The sequence below is a fragment of the Sorex fumeus genome, unplaced genomic scaffold (genome assembly GCF_029834395.1).
Source record: "Sorex fumeus unplaced genomic scaffold, SorFum_2.1 ptg000037l, whole genome shotgun sequence".
In the NCBI taxonomy this organism is placed as follows: domain Eukaryota; kingdom Metazoa; phylum Chordata; class Mammalia; order Eulipotyphla; family Soricidae; genus Sorex; species Sorex fumeus.
In genome coordinates, this window is record NW_026606094.1 from 56,583,066 (window position 1) to 56,597,344 (window position 14,279).

A 14,279-nucleotide genomic window follows, 5' to 3' on the forward strand; every position below is an offset into this window, starting at 1 on the left:
AATTTCCTCGAGCTGGCACCAGTAATGTCTCCATTGTGGAACTTGTTGTTACAGTTTTTGGCATATTGAATATGCCATGGGGAGTTTGTCAGGCTCTGTCTTGCAGACAGAATACTCTTGGTAGCTTGCCGGGCTATCAGAATTAATTTTTTATTTATGCTTATCAGTTTGTTTTCTTATAAAATTTATTTAGTATGTTATTCGACTTACTATGTCACTTCTTATATCTTTGACATTTGTCACAATTTTTACTTGGACTTCTTTTAATCATTTCTTCAACTTGATTACTAAATCAATTGTACAATATAATCAAATGTACCCTTTTATTCCCTAGTCAAGAAAAATACCGACCTATAGCATAACTGATTAATAGTCGATAAAAAGCTATCACAAAAATAGCTTTTCTATCTAGTTTTATCAGAACCTTTTTAAATATTAATACCCAAGCACTGAAATATATTTTAATATTCAGATTAAAGTCAACATAATCTGAGGGGGCAGGGAAGAGACAACACCTGACTGTGATTAGGGTACAATCTTTTGCCAAAGAACCTGGGCCTCCTAGATGCAAATACATACTTTAACCCTTGAACTATCTTATGCCCTTCAAAATTTTCTTTGTGTGGGAGACTTTGTAACCAAAGTAACTCTTCCCTGTCAAATCTCTGGAGTTACATTTCCCTGCAATTTTATTTTCTCTCTTTCTTGTTCTCCCCTTCTCCTGCCTTTCCTCATTTATCTCTGTATCTTTCAATATTCATATTTTTTTAAATTCTAATCTCACCCTTGTGACTATTAATATACAGTAACTAAACACCCTCTTATTTGGTACAGTCTCATTAATCCCTTTTATTTTTCTGGTCTATTCACCTAACTGTGGTCAAACCCATCGCTGTGCTGTATTCTCACAGGTGAAAATTAAACTTCTTGAAGAATAGCATTATTCATGTTTCTCTAATCTTAAAACACTATAATTAGTCACACTACCTAATTCATATGTATCAGTTTAATCATATTTCAGCCTTACCTGCACTTATATCATTAATTAATGCTTGGCTAAATATAGCTATCTCTATTGCTTTAAATTGTGCTGTTTTCTTTTTAGTCTTTATTATTAATTTCTTAATTATTTACCTAAAATCTATTTTTAAGAATGCATTTCAGTAATTTTTCCCTCCATGAAGATTTCCTATTTACCAACTGAATAAAAGCACTACCAACCCCTAAACTTTACATGTGACACTTAAACTACTACACCGGGATATTCAGTCATCTAGTAGTTTCTAAACTTCTTTAGCTATAAAAGTTCTCTGAAGCAAAGACAAAGATGGTTCTTATTTGTATTTTTGACAGCACCATGCAGCAAAATCTCACTGAAGTAGGTACAGAGAAATGTATATTTAATTACTGGGTAATATGTTGTCTGCAAACTGCATATAGAAAGTAGAAATAAAAGGCAATACATTTTCTACAGTTTGGAAATTATTAGCATGGAGAACATAGATAAGGATTCAATTATTTGAAGATAAATTTTCTTCATAATAAATGGATGAATTGTGTGCTAAATGTCTCAAAACACTTTTTGAATATAAAGGCTACAAATTTCAAGCCCCCATCAATATAATATTTTAAGTGCTACTGGTTTATAAAATGTGCATGTTCTTAGAGATTTGTAACTTCCTTGCACATACAAACCAGCACTCAATACCCACCAACACCCAAAACCTCCACCCAGAAAAACACCTTAAGGATGCTACGGTACTGCCAGCAGGTCAGCCTATACCTGTGGGGCGAGTGCATCAGCAGACTGATGGTGACTTCAGGCTTCCTAATGCCCCCAAATTTCCTCTGTGCTCATGGCCAGACCCCAACAACTTGGGATCAAGTTCACCAAGAAATTAAATGGCCAAAAGTTAGGTATGTGGGAGCCACTCCCACAAACTACCTCCAGCTCAACTATACAAGGTAATTTATTGGCCTTGTTTAAGAGACCCATAGATACATCTCAAAAGGAATCAAAATCCACAGTTAATCTCGGACACGCACATGGCTGAACAAACTTGGATAAATTGGAGAGGGGTGAGTTGGCCTGGTTGCCCAGCCAAGCAGAGGCCCCAGCAGCCACGTGCTTCCACAATCCAAAATCGCCACCATATCCCTGGCCTGACTCCACCGTCTCAAGACAGACCTTACCAAGATATAATCTGCTGAAAATTCAGGTATGCGGGTTTTGTGACTGAAATCTCCAGGCTTTCATGGAGTTGTGGTGGGCTACCTTGCCCCACTTCCCAATACACATGGATGCACTGGTGGTCATCTCTATGAGCTAACATCAGTGGCACCCTGTAAGCTCTACTGGTGGCCTTGCTTCAGAGACCCCTAAATAAATCTCAAAAGAGATCAAAAGCTGCAATAACACTCAGACCCATGCATGACTGAACAGGCTGTAGTAAACTGGAGGGGGATGGGTTTTCCTGTGCCCACCAAAGCAGAGTCCCCATCAGCCACTTGCTTCTACAATACAAAATCACCATCACACTCCTAGCCTGACTCCATCATCTCAGGATGGACCTCACTAAGTTATAATCTGAAAATTTTGTAATGTGAATCTTTTCAATTCCTCTACCCCTTTCGAAGAGCCTGGCAAGCTATGGGGAATATCTCACGTGCGCAGCAAACCTGGCAAGCTACCCATGACGTATTCAATATGCCAAACACAGTAACAACAAGTAGCACAATGAAGACATTACTGAGCCCACTCGAGCAAATCTATGAATAACGGGAGGACAGTGCTACAGTGCTACAGTGTAATGTGGATCTTAATGCACCAAGAGCCCTGACCCAGAGACACAGCAGCTAGTCCTAGAAAACCCCACAGCACCAAGGATCTCTCCAGGCCCCATACCGAGCTAATTTCACTGGGGCACGCCAGATGGAGGAGGTGTGCTCTCCCCACCTACTCCAGATGGAGTCCTGGTGACAAAGAGCTTCCACAAGCAAGGCCCAGGGATGTGGGTTCCAGAAAGAATCTCCAGGCCACATGGAAGCAGAGGTCCCAGACTGTCCCTCCCCAAATCCCCCACCTGCTCAACAGACTGGCTGTCCTGCCCACAATTTGCCTGCAGGCGCCATTTTAGAGCACCAACAGCCCTGGCCGAGAGACACAGCAGCAAGTCCTGGAAGACACCACAGTGATGGATATCTCTCCAGACCCCATACTGGGCAAAATTCACCAGGGCATCCCAGATGGAGCAGGTGCAGTCTTCCATCTACTGCAGATGGAATCCCAGTGAACAAGAAATTCCACAAGCAAGACCCTCGCTCCCCCAGTATGTGAGTTCCAGGACTAAGTCTCCCAGCAGGATGGTGGCACAGGACCTGGGCTTACACTGTCTGTGTCCCCCCAAATCCAGCAGACTGGCTATCAGGCCCAAAGCTTGCCTGTGGGTACCATCTTAGTGTACAAACAACCCTGGCCCAGAAACTTCCAATTTAATCCAAAAATGGATTAGTCCTGCAGGAAGGTATTGGCAGAGGAACAAAGGCATGTGGGACCCGGGGCTGAGATCTCCAAGCCTGCTCAGATCAGGGCTGAGCATCCTCCACCCAAGTCCTCCTTCTTCCAGTAGGCAGGGGTCACAGCCACCAACTGGCCCCCTGGAGCCGTGTAATCCCATCAACGACCAAGACCCAGAGACTATAAAACCCAGATCCTGGAAGCATGCGACCGCATTTGCGGCCGCACAACATCTTATTATCTCATCCTTACTTTGGAGCGATAGCACAGCGGGTAGGGTGTTTGCCTTGCACGCAGTCAACATGGCCGACCCGAGTTCGATTCCTCCGCCCCTCTCGGAGAGCCCAGCAAGCTACTGAGAGTATTCGATATGCCAGACACAGTAACAACAAAGTCTCCAATGGAGATGTTACTGGGCCCGCTCGAGCAAATCGATGATCAACGGGAGCGCCTTTACCTTTACCTTTACCTTTACTTTGGACAAACTTGCTGGCTACCGAATGTAACCTGCTGTCACGGCAGAGTCTGGCAAACTCCCCGTGGTGTACCCAATATGACAAATACCAGTAACAATGATGGGTCTCATTCTCCTAACCCTGAAAGAGCCTTGAATCTCAGGGCTAGGACGAAGGAGATGTTACTGGGGCCTGCTTGAGGCAATTGACGAGCAACAGGATGGTCGTGATCGTGATCGGATTAGTCCCATGCAGAGAAGTATCTGGAACCGAATATTTACGATCCAGAAATTTACATTTATAATCATGGCTGTGTGAGCTCTCATGAATGAGCAATGGAAAATAAATTATCTATCATCTGCCCCTGGTAGTTAGGCTTGAATGATGGTGTGAAATTTCAAGGAAAACATAATGCTCAAATTTAGAGAGAGTACTGCGGAAATTGTCTGCCATAGAGGCAGGGTGTGGAATGAGATGTGGGTGGTAGAAGGTGTGCACTGGTGGAGGGATGGGTGTTTCACCATTGTATGGCTGAATCTCAAACATGAAATCTTTGTAACTTTATCTCGTAATGATATTAAAAAAAGAGAGAAAGTAATGTGGAGTTCATGCCCAATTCAATTAGCTTAATCAATGGCTGAACAAATAGCAGTACTCCTACATTATAAAAATAAATAAATAAATAAATAAATAACTCCTTATGTAAGTCCTTGAGTAAGGAAGATACTTAAAAAACCTTTGAAATAGGCCTTTTGAGACAATAATATTGTGTTTATTATTTCAAATACTTATAGTTGGTTGGGTTGAAACAATAGCACAGCAGGTAGGGCGTTTGCCTTGCACATGGCCCACTCGGGTTTGATTCTTCTATCCCTCTCGAGAGCCAGTCAAGCTACTGAGAGTATTTCATCCTCATGGCAGAGCCTGGCAAGCTGCAAACTCCCCGTGGCATATTAGATATGCCAAACACAGTAACAACAATTCTCACAATGGAAATGTTACTGGTGCCTGCTCTAGCAAATTGATGAACAATGGGAGGACAGTGCTATAGTGCTATATTTGGTTATTTTTGATATAAATATTTCATTTTATTTATAGCATTTACACTTTCAATGAGAACTATTACTGACTCATCACTTCTTTCACTATCCCAGTTGTTTTCTGTTTGTTTGTTTTTCCTTTTTGCTTTTTGGGTCACACCCAGCCGATGTTCAGGGGTTACTCCTGGCTCTGCACTCAGGAATCACTCCTGGCGGTGCTTGGGGGACCATATGGGATGTTGGGAATCGAACCCAGGTTGTCCGTGTGCAAGGCAAATGCCCCACAAGCTGCAATATTGCTCCAGCCCCACTATTCCAGTTTTGCCTTTTGTGTTTTTACCCTATTTCTGCCTACTCCTGACACTCTCTCCTATTTGCCACACTTCTTGTTTGCAAAAGTTTTCCAGCAGATTCAGGATTTGCGCATCTACTACTCTGTGCAATTGCACATTTTCTCTTTTTATTTGTTGCATCTTATTCTTCCAGTTACCATGGTTTTCTCTCTACTCTCACCATTCATACTACATTCCCTGTGTAATATTTTTCCTTTTTCCTTTTTCTCATGCCAAATGACCATCTCAAGCTAACAGTACAAGAAAAGATACAACTACAACCATCTTGATGATAAACAAATCCTGTTATTTCTATTAGTGAATACATAAAACCTTATGTAGAACAAATACCAAATAAACCAAAAGAATAAATCAAAAAAATACTTACATTCAGCATATTTTTGAAGTTGGGAAAATTCTGAGGGGCTGAGATGGGCCCACTTTTCCTGGTTTGTCATGGTGGTGGCAGGAAGTTGTCTTACATACCAGGTGAAGAATTCTTTATGTAGATGAATAGCAGAATACTATGATTCACACTTTCAGCAAGGCATGTTTCAAGATAAAATTCTTCACGATTTATAAATATGCAGTCTGTCAAAATGAAATCACTGTGGGTGATGGTTTGTAGTTTCAATAATGGATCAAAGTCCTGAAGGGGAAATAGAATTTGCATTACTAACACAAAATCTGACAAATTCAAATGCTAAAATCTTGAATTCCTAGATATTAGTTTTCTATCATTCTAATTTATATGATATTCAACTTTATTCATTCACTTTAATGGTTTTTAACACACAATTCCTAATGGCAAACAGAAAACAAATATGACTACTACTACAAATGTGGGCTGGAGATATAGCACAGGGAGTAAGAGGCTTGCTTATCTATAAAGAGCCCTAGTCCTACCTATAGGCCCCTGATCAGTTGCAGGACCGAATCCTGAGCACAGAGCCCGGAATTAGGCCTGAGCAAAGAGGTATGTGCTCCCTAAACCAAAAACCAAGGGAAAAATACATAATTGGGGGGCTGGAGTCATAGTATAATGAGTAGGGCATTTGTCCTGCACATACCCAATATAGATTCAATTCCCAGCATGCATGCATTTCCTCTAAATCCCACCAGAAGTGATCTATGAGTAAAAATCCAGGAGAATGTCCCAAGCACTGTTGGATGTGGTCCCAAAACAAAACAAAAATGTACAATGTACAAAACAAAAATGTGTGTATATTATAGATTCTTTTTTTCATACAAGTCTTTCTTTGTTGTTTTACAAATTTTACATAATAGCAAGGTTGTTAGGTTTAACAAATTGAAAATCATCAATATTTTTATATTTAAACACACTAGACAAACATTTAGATCCAATAATTAAAAAGACTAAGTTCTCTAGATACCTACAGTTTCAATATAATAGTGTGACAGATTTTCTGAAATTTGAAATAATCCCATTGAACCTGCCATGTAAATCGACTTTGAGAAACCAGAAAATTAATTTCTAAAGCAACAAAATAATTTGTAATATTTGTAAAATTTTATAAACCAACATTTTTTTTCTTGCTTTTTGGATCACACCCAGAGATGCACAGGGGTTACTTCTCGTTCATGCACTCAGAAATTACTCCTGGCTATGCTCGGGGGACCACATGGGATGCTGGGAATCGAACCCGGGTTGAGCCGCACGCAAGGCAAATACCCTACCCACTGTGTTATCACTCCAGCCCCCTAAACCAACAAATTTTTTACCTAACTGAAACAATTCCAAATGCCTGACATACTTGCATGATGATAACAGATAATTCTATTGTGAATCATGCTTAAAAATAACTCCCTGGGTTGTCAGGAACTCACTACTTACTACTGCATCTATAAAGGAAAATGAAATGAAAAACCATCTGGTTTCCATTTCTGATCAAAGACTGTAATCAACTACTCCTTAAACACCCTTTCTAAGGCTATGATGATCCTCAAAAGAAAAGCATTTTGAAGCAATTAAATCAGTCTTGAAATGCATGACTAGTCAGTTATTTATATGATATCATTACCTAAAGCCAAAGTACCTATATTTGGTCTCAGTTTGTAATTTTCTTTAGCATCTCTGTATTTGTTTCCCATATTAAGCCTAAGACCTTGTCACAACATCTAGTTATATTTGTCGTAAAACACTATCTGGCGGCATACCTGTGAATATTTATGCTTAGTTTTACACGGGGACAGTGTGATCCTCAACTGAGGGGAAAACTAGTTCTGGGGTGACGAGGGCAGCTTGATCTGTTCTCTTGTAAGGGATGTTCTTTCATCACAGACCTAAGTTTCAGCAAACTGAAAAGAATGCTAATCCATGAGGAACATAATTTTGTGTCATCTGCACATTCCTTCCTGTTGATCTCATCCTTCATATTAATTTACCTTAATTTTTTTCTTTTTTTTTTGTCCCATGCAGCTTTGGGGGGACTGCAAAACAAGGTGTCCTGTTTTCTACCTCCTAAAAGAGAAAACCCAGATGATTTTGTCACATTTGGAACATTAGATTCTGTCTTATAGAGCTTGAAATGTTGAGTGGAGAGATTTAAGGACAGGATGAAAATAGTTGTACTTAAACAATTACAGCAATAATTGGATACCTGTCCCTATCTGAACCTGACTTTCAAGTGATCTTCACTGCCAGAATCAAGCAATGTTCTTTTATAGAAGAGGACCAGAATCAGTTTCTGGTCTTGCACCAAAAATTTCTTGCTTAGAATAACAATAGTTGGCCTATTTATTTAAAAATGTATCCTGAGCAGGGGCCAGGCATTGTCTCAGCATTCTAGGCACTGGGAGTGCAACAGAGATAAAACAGACAAAAGGCAAAAATTCTGCTAAATTCAGTAAAGTGTCTGCTTCATTAAGAGTATGTCTTAAAAATGCCACTCTCCTATAGCATTTATATACTACTCCACCATCACTAAAGAACTCTACAAGGCAAACATTAATGGTCTCCCACTCAATAAATGATGGCATTGACATTGGGGATAGGATTCTGGTTGATAAGGCTGACTGCTTAAGTCCTGCCAATATCAAATTCCCTTCCTTGGTACCAGAACCCTAGATTTACTGAATAAAATAGACACACCTTGGAGGCAGGAGCACAGTGGGTAGGGTATTTATCTTGTATCCCATATGATCCCTGAGCCCACCAGGGATGTTTCCGGAGATTAGTGTCAGCAGTAAGCTCTGAACAGTGCAGGGTGTGGCTCCAAAATAACAAGAACATAGGAACACCTAGGTGCTCCCTCTACTCTGAGGTCAACTGTCACCTTTACTTTAAGGTGGTCTCCATCCTGGAGTTGCCTGAATCTCAGTCCAGGATGGATGGTTTTTCCCTTTCATATTTCGTAGTGCCATCTCTCTTTCTCCTTTCTCTCTTACTTTCTTCTTTATTGGTATCTCTCTCTTCCTCTCTCTCTCTCTCTCTCTCTCTCTCTCTAAATACCACCTTCGCCTTAAAATTCGTATTCTCCCTCAATAGAACAATTTTACTATTAAAACAAACAATTCACAATACATTTCTCAGGTCCATTGCTAGAAGTTGTCAAGGAGGCATATGTAGATGTTGGGTGAGATATATGCAAATATATGGGTGAGATACATAGAAATATCTATTTTAAAAATCAGGGGGCTGGAGTGATAGTACAGAGGGTAAGGCATTTGCCTTGCACATGCCCGACACGGATTCAATTCCCAGCACCCCGTATGGTCCCCTTGAGAACCGCGACGAGTAATTCCTGAGTGCAGAGCCAGAAGTATTCCCTGTGCTTTGCCAGGTGTGACCCAAAAAGAAAAAAAAAATTATCTGGCTAGTAACCACTTAACACTTTTTTGTCTTCCTCTAGCTTCCTACCTGGATATTGACGTGTTAGCAAGAAATCCATGAGATTCTTAAGCTATCAAGATTTTTTTTAATAGAAACCAAGAATTGTAGTGGAGGGAAGCACTTAAATCATGCATGCCTTGAATCTGGCTTAACTGATTTTCTCTCTCCTGCAATCTTCATTTTAGTGAATGGTTGTAAGGTGACTCTCTGAAAATCTTGTGATTGAGTTATTCAGCTTTGCTAATTTTACACATATATATATACACAAATATATACACAATATACTTGTCAGTTTTCTCTTGTCAGTCTAATGCTTGTTTGTTTATTTGTCCAGCCTCTGATGAATACCAAGGGAGGGGGGATGTTGATGATGTATTTTCTATCTTCAATAGTATAATTTTATACATTTAACCATAGTACATATAAACTGTGGAAAACAAATGTTGTTCAACCATCAATTTAGTAAAATATTATTGGAACAAAAACACACCTGCTATGAAAACCAATGAGATGCCAATTTTGAAGAAATTTTAAATACTTGACAGATATGGTGTTTATTTTGAGGAAAAAGACAATGATAGAGCTTACAAAAGAGGCCCCCATATTCAATCGCTCTGAAAATTTCTTTTTCAGAAAAATTTCGTTTTTGAGTTTTATCCTCTATCATTACCATTATTGTAATAACTTCTTAATTACTCTCTGGTAGATCTAGATATTCTTTAACAATTCCAATTTCTTAATGCCAATAGACAGTCAAAAGTTGATTCCAGGATTAAAGACTATCTAATAATAAAATAATAATTAAAAATAAAGTAATAATGTTATTGCCAATTAACAATAAAATATTATTTTATTATTATTTTATTTTAGTATTTATTTTAGCATTTAGTAAATTCATTTTAGTATGCTCTCTGCTGTTAAGTTTATTAAAAATCATCAGTAATTAAAGAACTCAAATTTTAAATGACTGGTTAACTAACATTGTTCAGATATTAACATGATTACTGTCTAATCAGGTAAATCTTATTTCATTATTAAATTTAAAACTGAACTTTAATATATACTATCCCTCTGTCAGCCTTTATTTGAATTATAACTTTTATAAAATACAAGTTTGTTTCTAATATTTAATATTCATATTCCTAAATATATCATTAAATATCAGATGAATATCAAATAACTAAATAACTATTCATTACAATAGAAATTTGGGTAATGAGAATTCTGTGAAAAGGACAGAGCAACAAAAAAGTATTGTGGGGTTTGCTCTCAATTTTCATCTTGATGTATGTATGCACTATATTCATTTTTTAGCCATCATCTTGTGATATTCTCTTGTATTTACATGAAGGCAGGATTTTTTTCTGTTTCCTTGTACTTAGTATCTATTGAATAAATATTTGTAAAATGAATTTACTGATATGCTTTTTGACATAAAGGAAAAATAAAGATAGAGACTGGCACAAACTTCTGAGGTTAAGAAAAATGGTATTAAAAGAGAATCCAGGTAAAAATATCATCTTTACAGGCTTCACTTTTGATAGGAGCCTATAGATTACCTTTAATTGAAGGTACATGAACAAAATAAGCTGCATTCATAATAAAAGTTTTTATACTTGTTAAAAACTCACTTTTTCTCACAGTTTGCATATTCTTGCTTTTTATATTAAATATTTCAATCCTTATAAGTGAGCATTATTCCTAAGAGATGTCAGAATGAAGATGCCACTTAACTAATTTATAGCAACACTCATAAGCATTGGGTCTATTGTAAAATTATTTTCCAATATCAAAAACATAATTTTGCTTTATCTGGTTTTGCATGAGCTTGTCATTTAAGTCGTTTAGCTTCTGTCTCAAGCACATCTTTGAATTGAACTAATTTAATTTGCATTTTGAAAAGTGGTAGTTAGAGATAATGATACTTCAAAAGGACCTGACATAAATTCTCTTTGTTTTATACTGACACCAAACTGGAATCAAGACTCTCTATCCTTTTGTTAGTAGAAGCCTTCAGTTTCTCACAAATTTGATAAATTCAATCCAAATTTTAAAAAAATAATAAATAAATAAGGATGTAGTACAGATAGAGAAGCTTTACCTTGTCAAAAAGTCAAACTACTTTCAATTAACAAGCCCTGAAAAGAGAAATGTTCTAAGTGTAATATTAAAGCATGAGTTACAGCTCTTCTTCATGCTGCAGATGGAGACGCAAAAAATAGTAGAATTCCCTTATATTCTCTGCCTCTTCACAAGTGTACAGATAGAAAAATGGCAATATTGAGTTAGGATTCCCTATAGAGTGAACACAGATTTCCCTTTCTTCTCCAAAATGCTTTCTTTAGGCTCATAAAATGAGTGTCAGGAGGGAGCCACTTTGCTGGCTGTTAGAAAGTAGTCTAATTCTGGTATTCTCAGCTAGTCAATAGATGTGCCACTTTGCTTAGCTGGCAGCAGGGAATAATTATGTTGAAGAGTTGGAGAAGGCTCTTTGGCCTCTGCACTTGGTCAAAAAATTCTTCTCACACTTCACAGCACAACCCAATGAACAAAGATGATGCATGTATCAGGTCCTCGCCATTTTTGTTGAGTGAGTGACATTTTTAAAGGTCTATAGTTGCTCTCGAAATACACATTGGATTAGCTGAGACTATCAATTTTTCATTGTGATCTGTAAACATATTAGGACCATACCCACTCTTCATTAGTCAAGAGTTAATTCTATATCACTGAAGACTCTCCAAGCAATCCTGCTTTTCCTTATTTTAGGTTTGATAGGAATACTTGTGTGTTAAGGTTTTCTATCATAATCCCAAATCATTATGTTTCCTAGTTTACAAAAAAGTACCAGTAGGAAACATATGGCATACTTGAAATTGGTATGATGTAGACATTTAATAAAAAGAATTATTTAGCAAATGTAGACAGGAGCGGAAAAACTTATGCAGACTGGTAGTGTGTCCTGGTCTAGTAAAAGTGTGCTTTCATTGAAGAGACTGCGTTGCAATTAAGAAACACCAGACTAGGCTGGACCTGCTAGTGTAAATATACCAGAGAGAATTTCTGGTCTTGGGTAGTGGGTCATGATATCCTGCAAATGATTTAGCCGGGGAGGAAGTAAACAAATAACTTCTCTTACTTCATCCTACTCCACTTCTCTTATCCTCTTTGAGGACAATAAGGGACTCTAAAGATGTAAATACATACAACCAAGTATATACAGGGATCCCTGAGCATCAATGGGCATGGGTCCCAAACCAACCAACCAACCCAAACAAAAACAAACAAACAAACAAACAAAAACTCCTATATCAAAACCCCCAGGGCACAGTGTCTGTGGCTAGTATCATGTGCTCACCACACTGAGGACCTATAATGGGGCCAAGTTGAAGTTTCTTGGACACGGAAGATTAACATACCCAACAAATGGAACTTTACGAAGTTTAAAGTGGATGACTTTGAAGACACATCATAAGACACTTCCTACCCATTTTCCATAATTGCCACACCATTTTTGATGGAGTTCAGACAGTAGGCAACAAATCATAGAGAGAAATATATAGGCATATATATATATTTCTCTCTATGATTTGCTTATATATAAAAGGTATACATATATATACCTAGGAGAGCCCTCTAAGCTACTGAGAGTATCCTGCCCGCACAGGCAGAAACTGGCAAGCTCCCCGTGGTATGTTCGATATGCCAAAACCAGTAACTATAACAGGTCTCATTCCCTTGACCCTGAAAGATCCTCCAATCATTGGGAAAGACAAGTAAGGAGAGGCTGCTAATATCTCAGGGCTGGGACGAATAGAGATGTTACTGGTGCCTGCTCAAGTAAAATGACAATGGATGACAATGATACAGTGATATCCAGGGAAAGAGAGTTTATGTGAAAAATAATACACAACACAATGTTCAAGTGAGGTTCCATATTTAAGATTGAAGTTCAAAAACATCTTGCCAATTCAATCCTTCTATCCTGCTAGGAGAGATAAAACACTAGAATACAATGTCAAAAAGACATCAAATGATGGACAAAATGCTTAAAATTGTTGAACTGACATATAATAGTTATTGATCATCTAAATAAGTTAAAAGTTCCAAAGACAAATCCTAGTCACTTATGCCCTAAGTAGACCAATTTTTCTAGAGCTGGGCAGATCAAATTAAAATAGCTTGCATAGAAGAACTGAATTTATGGAGTAGAGGCAATACCATAAGTTCTTTGAAAAGAGTGATTGTGAGAAGACTAAATGGCTAAAAGCAGCTACAGAGAAAAGAATTTAAAAATCAAGAAACATTTTTGTTTGCAAGAATCCTTGGAACTTCTTTGAAAATTGAAGACTTAATAAAGAGAATGTTTCAAACTTCAGGGAGAGAGAATTTGGTCAGTGTTTCAACTTTCTTAAAAAACAAAATAAATTTCAACAAATAAGCAAGAATCAAAATTTATCTTGACAAATTCAGACTTATGTATTTCTGTAGAATCGGTGCCTAGTAGAATAGCTTCTGATTCATGGTTTCTGTTTTTTCAGTAATGTATAAGAGTTGAAATTTGTGTTAGGCAATGATGAAGAAGAACAAAGTGATAATGGGAAAATCTGAAAAGAATTGTATCCAAATATGGTAATATTTGATTTATAAGAATTGCAGAGTGAAAAGCCAACCTATTTATTACATTTATATGTAATCATAGAAACCTAATTTAAATCATTATTTTATTGACTAAGACATCTAAAGGACAATTAGTCATATTCTTAGTCTACCTCTTTTGAATCAGATAAAGGTATATTCTCTCTCCAATTGAGAGCTATCTGACTTCAGATGTAAAAAGAATCACAACTTAAATTTTGAGTTAAATTTTTTTTATGAAAAGTATATAATACCACCCACCTCCAAGAGCTACTATAATTTAATAAAATAAGAGATGTCTGGGAAAAAAGATTTTTCTGTAGATAAAAGATTTAAAAATTCATTATAAATAAGGAGCTTAAAAATTTATAGTATTAAATATATGCACATCTACATATGCAGCATATGCATATAGAGGAAATAGATTAGACGTCTGCAAATCTT

General features: G+C 37.4%; 1 protein-coding gene across 3 annotated transcripts in view; it reads right to left on the reverse strand.

Moving 5' to 3' along the window:
• DGKB (diacylglycerol kinase beta) overlaps positions 1–14,279 on the reverse strand; it is an 808,203-nt gene that overhangs the window by 718,311 nt on the left and 75,613 nt on the right. For all 3 annotated transcript variants that reach the window (XM_056117996.1, XM_056117994.1, XM_056117995.1), the window contains one exon: positions 5,733–5,993. In XM_056117996.1, coding sequence (XP_055973971.1) covers positions 5,733–5,802 — 70 coding nt within the window. In that variant the 5' untranslated portion in view covers positions 5,803–5,993. The remainder of the gene's footprint in view (positions 1–5,732; positions 5,994–14,279) is intronic.